The sequence below is a fragment of the Panthera tigris genome, chromosome B1 (genome assembly GCF_018350195.1).
Source record: "Panthera tigris isolate Pti1 chromosome B1, P.tigris_Pti1_mat1.1, whole genome shotgun sequence".
NCBI lineage: Eukaryota > Metazoa > Chordata > Mammalia > Carnivora > Felidae > Panthera > Panthera tigris.
This window is the reverse complement of record NC_056663.1, coordinates 42,746,329-42,763,946: the sequence shown is the minus strand read 5'-3', so window position 1 is coordinate 42,763,946 and position 17,618 is coordinate 42,746,329. Positions and strand designations below refer to the sequence as shown.

General features: G+C 33.9%; 1 protein-coding gene across 4 annotated transcripts in view; it reads right to left on the bottom strand.

Annotated features, from left to right (window-relative positions):
- LOC102960412 (A disintegrin and metallopeptidase domain 3-like) overlaps positions 1-17,618 on the bottom strand; it is a 112,516-nt gene that overhangs the window by 15,779 nt on the left and 79,119 nt on the right. For all 4 annotated transcript variants that reach the window (XM_042983391.1, XM_042983393.1, XM_042983389.1 and 1 more), the window contains exons 13-17: positions 17,442-17,540; positions 15,641-15,836; positions 8,805-8,895; positions 8,353-8,542; positions 1,958-2,044 (exon numbers count right to left, since the gene is read on the bottom strand). In XM_042983391.1, the coding sequence (XP_042839325.1) occupies positions 1,958-2,044; positions 8,353-8,542; positions 8,805-8,895; positions 15,641-15,836; positions 17,442-17,540 (663 nt within the window). The remainder of the gene's footprint in view (positions 1-1,957; positions 2,045-8,352; positions 8,543-8,804; positions 8,896-15,640; positions 15,837-17,441; positions 17,541-17,618) is intronic.

Sequence of the window (17,618 nt, the reverse complement as noted above, 5' to 3'; positions counted from 1 at the left end):
ACTGAGTATTCACCCAATGAAAACAAAATCACTAATTAGTATATTGCACTCTTTTGTTTATTGCAGCATTATTTACACTAGCAAAGATATGGAAGCAACCTAAATGGCTATCAGTAGATGAATGGATAAATATGCAGTATATCTAAACAATGGAGTGTTACACAGCCATAAAAAAGAAGAGATCTTCCCATTTGTGACAAGTTGGATGGATCTAGAAGATATTGTGCTAACTGAAATAAGTCAGACTAAGAAAGACAAATACCATATGATTTCATTCCTATGTGGAATCTAAAAAAAAATAAATGAATAAACAAAAAAGCAGGATTAAATCTGTAAATACAGAGAACTGGTGGTTGCCATAAAGGGGAACAGGTGGGGGTAATGGGCAACATGTGTAAAGAGGAGTGGGAGATATAGGCTTCCAGTTATAGAATGAACAAATCATGGGGCTAATAGGTACAGCAGAGGGAATATATTCAATGATACTGTAATAGCAAATGATAGCTACATTTGTGGTGAGCATATCATAATACAGAGTTGTTGAATCACTATATTCTACACCTGAAACTAATGTAACACTGTTTGTCAATATATTTCAATTAAAAAATTATAAAATAGAAGTTAATATTTATTTTGAATTGTGCTAGGTTTAAAAATAGTGGTTATAAAAACAAACTTTTCCAAAAATTGGGGAAAAAAACAAAAGGAGAAGCTTCCTTAATGAGACACAGATACCTAAATGTATTTTGCTAGAAATAGGAAGGTTAGAAAATACCTATACATGTAATTGAAAGAAGGGTCAGAAGCAGTAGGTTCATAGAAAAAAATTAATAAGAAATTAAATTAAAATTAAATAAGAAAGGATAGAAATAGAAAAGAAACTGTTAATAATAGGACATGTAAGTAATTTGGGAGAAATTTTTGATATAAGACACGCAGGCAGGTCACTTTATTCCTGGATTATTATATAAAATGTGAAGCATCAATATGGCAGGAGACACTAGCCACAAAATTAAAGCCAAATTTATGTTCAAAAAAACATACTACAAAATTTCTATTCCCTAGTAGATAATTTCACAGTGGATGAACAAATTAAAATGCAAATGGAAAATACGTCTATGCATACATGCTTAAAAACCATATCATTAGGTAAATACAAATTAACAATGGATTTAGCATGTTAAAAGTGATTTACAAAAACTGAGATGCTAGTCTGGCCAGAATTTGAGGAAATGCATATTTTTATACCTGATAGGAGAGAGCAAAAATTGGTATAATATGCGTTACACACAATATAATATTTATAAAAATTTAAATAGTACATCAATGTGGCCAATAATATTTCATTAAAAATTTAACAAGAAGTCAGATGAATGTGCAAATGTTACTGTACCCGATGTCCATTGTCCCACTACTTATAATAGTTAAGTTAAAATTTAACATCCAAAAGTCCATCAGTGAAGGACTTTTCAAATATAGTATGGAGGACATACAGGGAAATAAATTGAAGTCACTAAAGGATGAAAGAGATCTGAATAGACAAGAAACTCTGCTCTCACAAAAATATTAGATCATAATATTTTGATATAAATATATTGTGTGTCTAAATATATATCAGTACACATACACTCAACCATAAGCATATTTACATGTATGTATAAATATGTATGAATAATCCTTAATAAATTCATTTCCTAAGTATCATAATCTTGATATAAATTATAATAGATTACACTTCATATTGCATTTCTGTACAAAGTTCAAAGCTCATGAGGCCTAAAACAATAGCACATAAATCATGTACATACGTATAAATAATGGAATCCAATTTCCTTATTTAACTGAAAGTTTTCAACATAATTTCTATGTCAAATAATTCTGAACCATATTATCTTGGAAAATATTATTGATGTGAACTAAAATTACTATATGTAGAAATGAAATAAACATTACATACCCCATGTCCACTGCAATTTGTAACTGAGTCACAATTTACTCTCTTTGGGTATGATTCCTTAGGAGTGCACCGTCCCCGGTCACAAAACTAAAATGTTAAAACAGCCAACAACAAAAATTTTAAATGTAAAGCCATGAATCGAGCAATTGTACTTTGTACAAAAATTTAATGCACAATATACTTTATATTTATCCTTCATATACTATATATTTATATTATCATATTATATTATATATATTATATTATTTATATTATATTATATATTATTATACATGTATGTTTATATATACATAAATAACATGATTTGGAATTTCATGAGATCTACTCATTCTAAAAGAAGAACTTGGGAGTCCAAGCGGTATGCTATTATTTTACCACATATAAAATTTAGAGAATGAGATACTATGTTTTTCCCAGGAGTACAGCTGTGAGCTTATTGATACGAATTATTAATTATTATAAGAATAAAAATAGCCACCTTGTACTGACCATTTTTAATAAGCTAGGATCTGTCTTTGCACTTTCTATATATTTTTATAATATACACTAATACACACTCAAAGGAAATATTTTTATCCACATTTTAGATTTGATGAGAATAAATCTACTCTTCTAAGTTCAAGCACAAGTTATTGACAAATGCAATATTCAGTGCAAGAACTACTTTCGTCACAGAGCGACATATTGATCAATGCTAAATAGCAGTGTTCCTGTCATTTTTATATTTTTTCCAACTTTAATGATAATGTCTCTTATCTTTCAAATTAGCAGTGTGACCTAGAGCAAGTAATTTAATCCCTCCATATCTCTGTTTATCCATCTTTGAATTTGGAACAGCAATTATACCCAAATTTTATAAAAGTGTAGGTTATAAGGATGAAATAATTTGTTAGACATAAAGGAACAAAAGTAGTGTCTGGTACATAGTAAATGATCACTAAACACAGAAAGTATTTTAATTATTGTTTATTTGACCTGATTTTTATGTAAGCTCTATGTTAATATTGCTTTATCCAAATTTTAATTTAATTTGAATATCTTTAGGGAAGTCTGTAAAAATTTCTGCTGGCTTTTCTCAGGTTATCTGATAGAATATATATTATATGATGAATAGTCTTAAAAATCATTATTTCCTATCACCATTAACCAATCATCATCATAAAGGTAAGAATATCAGCTTGTTCAGTAACTGGAAGTGCTCTGATGAAGCCAGCAAGAATAACAAAAATTTTGAACAAACCAGCATTACCTGTGCACAAAATCATTTTCATTCTAGTGCTCCTTAAACATTGTCATTGAGGCAATAATAACTAGTCATATTTCCCTGCGCTGTCTTTAGGGGAAAAATAAGCTGGAAAAGTTAAGACTCATGCTTCTAATATAATTTCCTGCAGGTAAAAGGGTCAATTTGCAGCTGGCTCTTTTGTAATGACAGCAAAAGCAAGAGACATTACAAAAGTAGTTAGGCCTGGGCAGTGGTTGAGATATGTTTTGAATATAAACTAATATACAAGATTCCTTCCTTGAACAAGATACATGGTGTCCCAGAAGCAGTCATACCATGTTTCAAAGAAAAAAAAAACACATAAAAACAACATAAGTAAATACATATTTCCTAAAGAGAAATGTGAATTACATGTAAGCATATTTTTGTATAGTCCCAGGTATGAGTAAGATAAAAGGAGTTAATTTTATTCATTTATTCATTGATTAGCTTATCTAATTTTGGACAAATGCCCCAAACATACTTCTTTTCAAGTTTGAAATGAATGTGTTGAGATATGTTCATCTTCCCTGGCCTACATACGTGAACTAGAATCATTTCCCCTGTTCTAAGTCTTATAAATTAAAAAATTAAAAAGCTTTCTATCATATCCAATATTAAGCAAATTTGCATTGCTGGAATATGCCTATCTCCATGCAGTATACTCTTACCCACTATATAACAGTATTAAATATATGAGTGTTTTATTTATACCTTCATTATGATTAATAAGGAGATATATTTTTCTTCCTGTTAATAAAAAAATAAGAAATAAAGTCTCCCCTCTCTCCCTCCTTCTCTTGCTATCTATCAAGATAATTTTTACAGGGCACCTGGATGGCTCAATCAGTTAAGCATCTGACTTTTGGTTTCAGCTCAGGTCATGCATCTCACAGCTTCATGGGTTCGAGCCCCATGTTTGGCTCTCTGCTGACAGGGAGAGGCCTGGCTGGGATTCTCTCTCTCTGCCCCTCTCCCACTCATGCTGTCTCTGTCTCTCTCAAAATAAATAAATAAACTTTAAAAAAAAGATAATTTTTACAAAGGACCCACCTTTAGTGAGGGAAAAGTAAAGAAATCTTTCCTTTCCAACCACTCTGAAATCAACTAAACAAGAGAGAATTACACATGAAAATACAGTATAACTTTGATGAATTTTTAAAATAACCACAGGAAAATTCCAGTTCAAATTCACAGATATGGCACTCAAAATAGCTCCCCTTTTCCTAATTAATGCAAATAAAGGATCATCAGAAAGAGGCAATTGGAAGATAAAAGATTTAAGAACTTCCTGGGATTTTGAAATAAAATGAAGTCCACTAATGGATAAAATGAGGCGAGGAAGCAACATCATCAAATACAATGGTAAAAGAGAGAGCCTGGTTGATCAACTTCAAATGCTCTGGAGGAGCTGCAGCCTGAGTAAGAAGGAAAAGCAGAGGAAGAAGAGCCAAAAAGGCAGGTAGGGAAGGGTGGCTAAAATGCAGAATTTTCAATGGAAGTCTGTCCACAAAACTACAGAAGTAGATAGCTCTCATATTCACTACTCATCTCTCCTTTCTCTCAATTACAAAATGCAGTCAACACAACACTTTTATCCCAAGGGAGATTATTTAGAAAGGTATTTTGTTTCCGAAAGCAACTGAATTAATGGTCACTATAGAATTTCGACGTTTCAAGCGGTCTGTCCTCTAGAAGAGTTCCTATCCAATTAAACTACTGGAAGTATAGGGTGTCTGGATGGCTCAGTTGGGTAAGCATCTGACTCTTGATTTTGGCTCAGGTCATGATTTCAGCTCAGATCACGATCTCACAGTTTGTGAGTGTGAGCCCTGCATCAAGCTCTGTGCTATGTCAGCATGGAGCCTCCTTGGAATTCTCTCTCCCTCTCTCTCTGTCGCTACCCCACTGATGCTCTCTCTCTCTCTCCCTCTCTCTCTCTCTCTCTCAAAATAAAGATATAAATGTAAAAATTTTTTAAATAAAAAAAATAATAAACTACTGGAAGTATCATGGCCTAAAAGCCAGTTTCTGAAATGAAGGCTGTCATGTGACAAAGCCTTGTCACATGGAGAAGGCTGCCGATTCGTTTTTTGGGTTTTTTTTGTTTTTGTTTTTGAGTTAAAAATGGTGTGGGAGTAAAAAGTCATGCCAGCTTCTACTGAACCAAGTAGGAAAAATCAGTCTTCCTTCCTTCTGCCCTTCCCTTCCCTTCCCTTCCCTTCCCTTCCCCTCCCCCTCCTCCCTCATTCCTTTCTTTGTTTTCCCTCCATGGGGACATTAGCCAGTTGGGCATAGGCTTATGATCAGACTTCCCAGGCAAAGAATCACTGCTGGAGAGATGAGTGAATTGATCTGTAAAGCTCAAAAGCTTTACATACAAGCTGGTTGGAACAAACCAGCATAGCAAGCTTCTGTGGTATTTGCATGTCTTATTCCTATACTGTTTTATTTCAATTGTTATCATTGTAATCATTTGTAATACAAAAAATTGTATTTTTTCCTGTACATGTAATTTCACTATCACTACTTTTAAGATTCTTTTTCTTGGTCTTTAATTGTCAGTTTGATTATGCTATATCCTACTGTGGATCTCACTGGCTTCATCCTACATGATGTTCTTTCAATTTTTTGCATCTGTGTGTTTACACCTTTTGCCAAATTTGGAAACATTCCAAGCATTACTCCCTGAAATACTTTTCCATCCTTAAAATCTTTCTCTTATTCTCCTAGGATCTTAGAATGGCTTTTATCATGACAAAAAGCAATAGAAAATGTTTGCAAAGATGTAGAGAAAATGGAACCCTGGTGCATTATTGCTGCAAATGTAAACCATTGCAGCCATTATGGAAAATATTATGGATGTTGTTACAAAAATTAAAAATAGAAACATCACATGATCCAGCAATTCCACTTCTGAGTATTTATCAAAGTAAATTAAAACATGTAACTCAAAAATATATGTGTACCTTCATGTTCACTGCAGCATTATTTAGATTAGCTAAGATATGTAAGCAATCTAAATGTTCACTGATGAATGAATGGATAAAGGAAATGTAGCAAATATACACAAAGGAATATTATTCATCCATAAAAAGGAATTAAATCTTGCCATTTGTGACAACTTGAACGGAACTTGAGAACATTAGCTGATTGATATAAGTCAGACAGAGAAAGACAAATACTGTGTGACCTTATGTGTATGTGTAATTTAAACAACAAAAACAACAAAACCCAAGCTCTTTGATGCAAGGAATGGATTGGTGGCTGCCAATGGTGAGAGCTTGGGAAAGTGGGTAAAATGGGTGAACAGGGTCAAAAATTACAAACAGGGTCAAAATTACAGTTTGTAAATAAATAAGTCATGGAGGTTACAATACTATGGTGACTGCAATTAATAACACTGTATTGCATATTTGAAACTTGCTAATAGAGTAAGTCTTGAAAGTTCTCATCACAATAAAAAAAATTTCATAACTATGTACAGTAATGGATGTTAACCAGATTTCTTTTGGTGGTCATTTCACAATATGTATAAATATTGAACCACTATGTTGTACATCTGAAACTAAGTTAATGTTATATTTCAATTATATGTCAATTAAAAATAGTAACAAATAATTTTTAAAAACCAATAAAAATGTGTAATAATGTATTTTGACATTATACACATTTCTAAATCACTTTCCGGATAGTATATGCTAATTTATACTTGTTTTAGGATGATAAGTTATGCTTCCCATCATCAATTATTATTTTCAACTCCTAACTGATTAGAAAAAACAATAACTGGATGTTCATTTACTTTATTTACTTCACCAAGCTAGAAGCACACCGAATCTCACTGTTCAAAAGTTTTTACAGTGTTCAGTCTCCAGTTACACCACTTCCCTTCCTGAAGGTTGTGATGAGGCTAAAAGTTCCAACCCTCTAATCTCTTGGTCTTATTGGTTATCAGCTCCATCATACAGCTATCTAGAGACCCCATCCTGTCACTTCATTAGCATAAATTCAGTTTGATTGGAAGAAGCTCTTTACGATTAACAAAAAGCATTCATTATCACTAGGGAAATTCAAGGGGTTTAGGAGCTCTTGTACCAGAAAATCAGGGAAAAAGACCAAATTATTTTTGTGTATTATACCACCTTTATGCCACTAGAATGATTTTTCCAATCAATTAATGATTAAATTAGCTGATAAATTTATGTACTTAATCTCTCACTTTTATAGTAAACATTTTGTCAGTTTGTCTTAAGTGATCTTTAAAGGGATGACATGTTACTTTATAAGGTAGTCAGCACCAGTGTGTTCATTTGTAATTATTTTATTATTTTTATGTAAGAATAAGTTTTCTAATTTTGACATAAATTTAATATTCATTTCCATTTTCCTCAATTTTTCATTTCCTAAAATATTTCATCTCAATGTTAAGTATCTAAATTTCAACATGAGATACTTGAGTAATGTTTTACCTTAGTTAACGAATATTTCAATGGTACAAAGGACACACACAAATCATTTATTGTTTCTTAAGCTGTTTAAGAAAAATAAAAGCAAAGCTTGAGATCCATTTTATTATTATGTCTTGTGAAAGGGCCAAATTTTTAATAAGTATTATGCTTTTGGAAGAAGAATTAGGGAAGTTGGCTAATGAGCAAATACCTGTTTTACTTTCATTACAACCAAATCAATTATTCTTGTCAATTATAGCAGTACTAAATGCTTTGCTTTTTTTGCTTTCTTTGTTTTTCTTATTATTCAGGTTGTTTTAACCTACTCTTTGGTGTATTATTTGATTCTTTTTTGTTATTTATATAAATTTTTGCAGACCAGATCCTGGCCTAATGAAGAGGCTAATATTCTGCAGTGTGAGAAAATAAGTTCTAATATCTATAGCAAAATTCATAATAAACAAAATGATAGTGAAGCAAGTGCTCCTTTGACCAATAGAAATCTTAAACTTTAAATCTTAAGATCATTATGTAGGAACCAAAATTTGTAATATTAATTGTAAAAAAAAGTTAAGGTCTTTGTCTCTCTCTCTCATGTGTGTGCACATGTGCACTCACACACACACACACACACAGACATCCACACACCATACATATAATCAAGTCAAATTTTTATTTACCATATTTGGACCACACATAGTGCCATTCGCTGTATATGTAATATCATCTGTTACATGTGCTGTTGGTATTCTTAAATATGCGGAGATACACACATGGCCTTCCATGTAAGTATATTGAACATCAAATTTTTTAAATGGTATTACTTCTAAACGTGTCCAATGACAAACTATCTTTCCACAAAGGATATCCCTGGCAATATAAGGAAGAAACAATTATCCATATGTCACTTAAGGACAAAAAATATTAGGGAAATAATAGTTCAAATATGAGGGTAATTGAAAATGTTACTAGATCATAGCACCAAGCTATTCAGAATATAAACAATCTTAAGAAGTGCAACATAAATATTTATCTGTATATAATACATTCACCTCTCATTTGCATTAAGCAACTCTTTGCAGTACAAACACACAAACAAAATTGGAAAATTTATAATTTTCTAAATACACACTTAAAATTACAATACTTTCGTCCACAGTTTCCAAAATCATCTTCCTGAAGATTCACTTCTTGTGTACATAGAGAAGTAGAACCCTTTGCAACTGAAAATATAAATAAAGTTCCAATTACTCATCTTTAAAACATTAAAAGCTAAAAGTGTGGTAAATTAATATAGAGACATCTAGACAACAGCAATGCTCAGTCAGTGTCAGGTACTATAAATTTTTGGTATCATCTACTGGCTACACAAGAAGAACCATGAAAAACTCCCACTTGAGAATAGGAAAATTGCTATCATAGTGAAGCAATGACTAAGAAATCAAACCATCATTACTCTCCTATCTATAATTCTAATATTCTACTCATTTTCCATCAACTACCTGAAATTTGACTAATATCTTATTCTTTTGGCATAGGTCAAAGTTGTTTTGATTTGTAATTTTATTTTCAAATTTGAACTTACACAAACAATACCTTTTATCATGGTTACAGGATGGATTACTGACTTTAGAAAAATATAGTTTGAAAATGAACCACTGAGGAGCCTACACAGGAAAGACAAATCCCATGATATCTGGTTTTGAAAGCAAGAGGGCCAAATTTTGTGAATTCTTACAACCAGCAGGACTTAAAACCCAGAACTTTATTTTATTTTATTTTATTTTATTATTTTTTCAAATATATATATATATTTTATTTCCAATATATGAAATTTATTGTCAAATTGGTTTCCATACAACATCCAGTGCTCATCCCAAAAGGTGCCCTCCTCAATACCCATCACCCACCCTCCCTCCCCTCCTTCCCACCCCCCATCAACCCTCAACTTGTTCTCTGTTTTTAACAGTCTCTTATGCTTTGGCTCTCTCCCACTCTAACCTCTCTTTTTTTTTTTTTCCTTCACCTCCCCCATGGGTTTCTGTTAAGTTTCTCAGGATCCACATAAGAGTGAAAACATATGGTATCTGTCTTTCTCTGTATGGCTTATTTCACTTAGCATAACACTCTCCTGTTCCATCCACGTTGCTACAAAGGGCCATATTTCATTCTTTCTCATTGCCACGTAGTACTCATTGTGTATATAAACCACAATTTCTTTATCCATTCATCAGTTGATGGACATTTCGGCTCTTTCCATAATTGGGCTATTGTTGAGAGTGCTGCTATAAACATTGGGGTACAAGTGCCCCTATGCATCAGTACTCCTGTATCCCTTGTAAAACCCAGAATTTTAAAACTCAGTGGCTAGGCTCTGGTTGAACCCAGAGGGCATTAGGAAGCTGAGTCCCTAGTCTTAGACAGCAGGACAAACAGCCAGCAGAGATACAACAGGGAAGCAGCAGTCTGAAAACTGACAGGGACAGACAGGAGGGAGAGTGATTTATTCATCTTGGAGCATGGTCTAAGAAGGCAAGGATCATGAGGAAATGCCTCCAGGAACAAAGGAGCTAGACGTTGCCATTTTCCTCCCCCAGCCCCCACCATAAACACAGGGCCACCTGCAGGAAACAGCAATGGTGCCACCATTTGCTACCTAAGCCCAAACCCCCTGTGCTTCAGTGGATCAGCCCTTCTCAGTCATGCTTGCCTCAGTCCCAGTGCTGTGGGCCCCCTCCCCCAGAAGACCAGTGAAAACTCCAACAACACCTAGTCAACTGACCCACATGTTTTGTGGGACCTCAGTTCCTGTAGTGTTGGTGGTAGCAGGTCTCTTTCTCAAGCAGACCGGCTCACACCATGTTAAAATGTGCTGCACCCAGCCATGGACCAAACACTGCCCACAACAAAAAAAGATCCTCTGCAGACAACTGTACTGAAGGAAGAAAGAAGCAGGGCATAGGTAGCACACATAGCAGACATTCCCTGAAGCATCAGGTCCTGGGGAACAAGGGACACTGTACTGCAAGGTACTAAAGGACTACTTCTTCATAAGGCCATTACCTTCAATAGCAAGATTCATAGTTGACTTACCTAACACAGAGAACCAAACACAGGGTTAGACAAAATGAGGAGACAAAGGAATGTGTCCTAAATGAAAGAAATGTGTCCTAAACGAAAGACCAAACCACAGCAAAAGACCTAACCAAAACAGAAATAAGTAACATGCCTGATAGAGAATTTAAAGTAATAATTATAGAGATACTCTCCGCACTTGATAAAAGAGTAGAGAATATCAGTGAAACTCTTAATAAGGAGATAAAAAAGAACCAATCAGAGATGAAGAGCAAAATAAATGAAATTAAAAATATACCTGATAGAATAAGTAGCAGGCTAAATGAAACAAAAGAAAGAATTCATAGCCTGCAAAATGGAGTACAGGAAAGTAATCACGCTGAACAAATGGGAGTAAAAATAATTATGCAAATTGAGAATACTCTTAGGGAACTTAGTGACTGCATCAAGTATAAAACATTCACATCCTGGAAGGAGAGAGAGAAACGGGAGCAGAAAATTTATTTGAAGAAATAATAGCTGAAAATAATTGACAGTAATACAATAGTAGAGAAATTTAATACCTTACTTACATCAATGGACAGATCATCCAAACAGGAATACAACAAGGAAACAGTGGCTTTGACACTGAATAACACACAGGACCAGGTGGATTTAATGGATATATTCAGAACAATTCATACTAAAACAGCAGAATACATATTCTTTTCAAGTGCACATAAGACATTCTCCCCAATATGTCATACATTAGCCCACAAAACAAGCCTCAAGAAATTCAAGAAGATAAAAGTCAGACCCTGCATCTTCTCTGACTACAATGCTATGAAATTGGAAGTCAACCACAAGAAAAAAATCTGGAAAGGCCACAAATACATGGAAGTTAAATAACATGTTACTAAACAATGAATGGGTCAACCAAGAAATCAAAAAGCATACGGAAACAGATGAAAATGAAAACACAACACTCTCTGGGATGCAGAAAAATCAATTCTAAAAGGAAAGTTTATAGCAATACAAGGCTACCTCAAGAAGCAAGAAAAACCTCAAATAAACAGCCTACTTTGCACCAAAAGAGAGAGAAAAAGAATAACAAACAAAACCCCAAACCAGCATAAAGAAGGAAATAATAAAATTAGAGCAGAAATAAATTATATAGAAACTAAAACACAAAAACAAAAACAAACAAACAAACAAACAAACAAAAAACAAATCAATAAAACCAGGAGCTGATTCTTTGAAAAAAATCAATAGAATGTATAAAACCCTAGCCAGACTCATCAAAAAATAGAGAGGACCCCCCCCCCCCGCTCCTGCCAAAAGATCAGAAATGAAAGAAGAGAAATGAAGGAGGAGAAATAATAATGAAAACAGAAAGGATTGCAAGAGAGTATTATGAAAAGTTATATCCCAACAAATTGGACAACCAGAAGGAATGGATAAATTCTTAGAAACATATAACCTACCAAAACTGAAGCAGGAAGAAACAGAATATTTGAACAGATCTATTATCAGCAATGAAATTGAATCAGTATAAAAAAACAAAAACAAAACAAAACAAACAAACAAAAATCTCCCAACAAACAAAAGTTGAGGACCAAATGGCTTCACAGAAGAATACTACCAAACATGTAAAGAAAAGTTAATACCTATTCTTTACAAACTATTCCAAAAAATAGAAAGAAGGAAAACTTCCCAATTCATTCTATGAGACCAACATCACCCTGATACCAAAACCAGATAAAGACACCACAAAAAAAGAGAATTACAGGACAATATCTCAGATGAACATAAAGCAAACATCCTCAACAAAATACCAGCAATCTGAATCCAACAATATTTTTTTTTATTTTTTAAAAAAAATTTTTTAACGTTTATTTATTTTTGAGACAGAGAGAGACAGAGCATGAACGGGGGAGGGTCAGAGAGAGAGGGAGACACAGAATCTGAAACAGGCTCCAGGCTCTGAGCTGTCAGCACAGAGCCCGACGCGGGGCTCCAACTCACCCACCATGAGATAGTGACCTGAGCCGAAGTCGGCCGCTTAATGGACTGAGCCACCCAGGCGCCCCTGAATCCAACAATATATTTAAAAAAAATTCACCAAAATATATATTTATATTTCACCAAAAATAAGTGGCATTTATTCCTGGGGTACAAAGGAGGTTCAACATTCACAAATCAATCAATGTGATGAATCACATCAAGAAGAGAAGGGGTAAGAACCATATGATCGTTTCAAGATGCAGAAAAAGCATTTGGCAAAGTACAACATCCATTAATGATAAAAATACTCAACAGGGTGCCTTGGTGGCTCAGTCAGCTAAGCATCTGACTTTGGCTCAGGTCATGATCTCACAGTTTGTGAGTTTGAGTCCTGCATCAGGCTCTGTGCTGACAGCTCGGAGCCTGGAGACTGCTTCAGATTCTGTGTCTCCTCTGACCCTCCCCTGCTCACGCTCTGTCTCTCTCTGTCTCAAAAATAAATAATAAACATTAAAAAAAAAAACACTCAACAACGTAGGTTTAGACTATATAAAAGTCCTAGCCACAGCAATCAGAAAAAAACAAAAAGAAATAAATGGTATCAAAATTGATAGGGAAGATGCAAAATTTTCACTATTTGCAGATGACATTATACTATATATAGATACTATATATAGGTACTATATATAGATAACTCAGAAGATTCCACCAAAAAACTACTAGAACTGATAAATGAATTCAGTAAAGTCACAGGATACAAAACTATACACAGAGACCTACTGCTTTCTTATACACTAATAATCAAGAGGCAGAAAGAGAAATTAAGAAAACAACCCACTTATAATTGAACAAAAAACAATAAAATATCTAAGAATAAACTTAATCAAATAAGTGAAAGACCTGGTACCCTGAAAACTATCAAACACTGATGAAACAGATTCAGGATGTGACAAAGAAATGGAAAGACATCCCATGTTTATGGGTTGGAAAAATAAATATTGTTAAGCTGTCTATACTACCCAAAGCAATCTGCACATTTATTTCAATCTGTATGAAAATACCAACATTTTCCACAGAACTAGATCAAACAATCCTAACATTTGTATGGAAACACTAAAGACATCCAATAACCAAAGCAATAAAACAAAAACAAAAAGAAAACAAACAAAAAAACTAGAGGTGTCACAATTCCAGACTTCAAGTTATATTACAGAGCCAAAGTAATCAAACAGTATGATACTGGCACAAAAACAGACACATAGATCAATATAACAGAATAGAAAACCCAGAATGAACCCACAACCAAATGGTTAATCTTTGACAAAGCAGGGAAGAGTATCCAATGGGGAAAGGACAGAGGACAGTCCCTTCAACAAATGGTGTTGGGAAAACTGCACAGCAACACACATGAAAGAAAAGAAAAGAAAGGAAAGGAAAGGAAAGGAAAGGAAAGGAAAGGAAAGGAAAGGAAAGGAAAGGGAAAAGAAAATAAAAGAAAGGAAAGGAAGGAAAGGAAAGGAGAGGAAAGGAAAGGAAAGGAAAGGAAAGGAAAGGAAAGGAAAGGAAAGGAAAGGGGACCACTTCTGTACACCATACACAAAAATAAATTCAAAATGGATTAAAGACCTAAATGTGACACCTAAAACCATAAAAATCACTGAGGAGAACACAGCCAGTAACCTCCTTGGCATTGGCCATCGCAACATTTTTGTATATATGTCTCCTGAGGCAAGGGAAATAAAAGCGAAAATAAACTATTGGGACTACATCAAAAACAAAACAAAGCAATACAAAACAAAACAAAACAAAACAAAGCAAAAACAAAAAACCAAAAAAGCTTCTCCACAGTGAAGGAAACAATCAACAAAACTAAAAGGCAACCTGCTGAATGGGAGAAGATATCTGCAAACAACATATTCAATAAAGGGTTGGTACCCAAAATATATTTAAAAAACTGAGACAACACAATATCCAAAAAGAAAATAATCCAATTAAAAATGGGAAGAAGCTATGAACAGGCGTTTTTCCAAAGAAGACATACAGATGGTCAAAAAGACACAGGAAAAGGTGCTTACCATCACCACTCATCAGGGAAATGCAAATCAACACTACAATGAAATTATCACTTCACACCTGTCACAATGGCTAAAATCAAAACCACAAGAAACAAGTGTTCATGAGGATGTGGAGAAAAAGGAACCTTCTTGCACTGTTGGTGGGAATGCAAACTGCTATAGCCACTCTGAAAAAGTGTGGAGATTCCTCAAAAAGCTAAAAATAGAACAATCCTACAATCCAATAATCATACTACTAGGTCTTTACCCAAAAAGTACAAAAACATTAATTCAAAGAAATGCATGCACCTCTATGTTTATAGCAACACTATTTACAATAACCAAATAATGGAAGCAGCCTAAATGCCAATCAATAGATAAATGGATAAAGAAGTGGTATATATACAATGGAAGATTGTTCAGCCATAAAAAAAAAAAAAATGAAATTTTGTCATTCACAATGACACGGATGGAACTAGAGAGTATAATGCTAAGTGAAGTAAGTCAGTCAGAGAAAGACAAATATCATATGATGTCACTCATATGTGGAATTTAAGAAGCGAAACAAAGGAGCAAAGGAAAAAAAGAAGAGGGAGAGGGATACAAACCAAGAAACAGACTCTTAACCATAGAGAACAAACAAGAGTCAACCAGAGGAGGTGGTTGGGGGAATGGGTGAAATAGGTGATGGGGATTAAGGAGTACACTTACCATGATGAGTACTGAGTAATGTATGGAATTGTTAAATCACTGTATTGTACACCTGAAACTAATATAACTCTGTGTGCTAACTATACTGGGAAAAATACAAAATAAAATAATAAAAATGAACTTCAGAAAAAAAGTATACTATTACATTTTCCAAATAACTCTGCACACTGTCTATCTGTATCTTGGCATATTCCTTGAAAGCAATAGGCAGTGTTATTATTGCATGGTTGTAAATCAGCAGATATCACATCAGGTACACAAAACTCAGATGTTCCATTGCAAAATTCTGGAAAATCACACAGATCTTGGCTTTGTCGACACATAGTTCCCTTTACAGAGAGCTGTGAGACAAAGAAAAAGAATTATTTTTGTAAAGTAATAAACCAAAACTGTGAAAAAATTATGTAAGAAAAGTGTAGATCTATCACTTCTATTATTACCACGTTTTAACTACTTAAAGTCAAATTATGAATTTACTTGAAAACTCAAGATTAGAAAAAGCCCAAATGTCCATCAATGAATGAACAGGTTAACAAATTGTGGTATATTCATGCAATGGAATATTTTCAGCCATATAAAGGAGCACTGATACATAGGTTACAAGATGAATGAACATTCAACACTATGTTAAGTGAAGAAATCCATACACAAAGGTCACATATTCTATGCTTCTAACTTATATAAAATATCCAGAATAGGTTACTCCAGACAGAACACAAATTGGTGGTTGCCGGGACTGAGGGGAAGGAAGAAAGGAGAGCAAGTGCTTAATGCTCCAGGAGTCTCCTGTTTGACTGAGGAACTTGTTTTGGAACTAGATAGAGGTGGCAGTTGTATAACACTGTGAATGTACTGAGTATCACTAAATTGTTTCCCTGAAAATGGTAAATTTTATCGTACATGATTTTCACCTTAATTTTTTAAAAACTCTACCAAAAGTAAGAATTATTCCCTTTTTAAAGAACTTCCCTCTGGGATGTAGGGAAAGGGCAATGGGCTATGTAGAAAAACCTTATTGCTTAATCCTTCTGATTTGGAGACAAAGGACAAGATGAGAGCTGTGACGAAGGGAAGAGCAACAAGGTTTATTGCTAAATAGTGGAAACTCTACGCTTGCCTCCTTGAAGACAAGTGACCAGTGACTTTAATTACTAGCACGAAGAGTGAAAAAGAACACACAGAGAACAAAGTAGAATGATATTAGGAGAGATTTCATTGATGGAGAACCTGTAAATCTGAAATCTGGCAATCAAGATCTCTAATTAATCAGCTTTTATGATTGTTGTTGACGTCTAAAGGCGACACAAAAAAGGAGATGCTACAATGAAGCAATCCCCAAAAGACAAATCTTACTCAGTCTCCTTTCAGGTGTGACCATAAAGGAAAACTCAATGGGAAACTTCCCAAGGAAAGTCAAGGATTCAATCCACTTCAGGATCCAGGTGTATCTACAAAGCTAACTTCAATATTAGACATGCTACATGTTGCTGACTATTCTACATGGACTCTTTTTCTGCTATTCTCAAAATGAGATTTTTATTATTATTGTTGTCTGTTTATTCAAACACTGTACATGAACTGTGCTGGGTGGCTTATTTTTAATTTCGTCATAAGTTCTTCGGTCATGAGGACCTACATTCAGGTATGACCTCAGATATGAACAAAAGGAGTCATTAGCATCCAAATAATTTGAAATTGGTATTGAATAATTGGATGGATTCAGTAGAGATTGAAACAATACAGTGAAGGCAAACATAAGAAGGAAGGTTGAAAAAAAAATCTAAGGATAGCTTCTGAATTCTGAAGTCAACTGTGTATGAATCAGGTACCTAAAGTTACACACAGTATTTGAAAGTTGTGTAAAAAAATAAAATAAAAAAAAAAGTGAATGCACAAGCACAGAAAAAAATCATGAAAGAATGTACCATAATATTTTGAAAGCTTACCAGACAAGTATTTTTATCACAGCATGGCCCAGTGCCACACTCTGCAGGTTCAATCAGAGTACAGTGTTCAGTATCACAGCATTTTTCAAATTTGCATGGCTAAAAGTAAATACAGTCAGGTTAAATAATAGGAATTTTCAATTAAAGAAATCATTTCATTTATTGTCAAAATATACT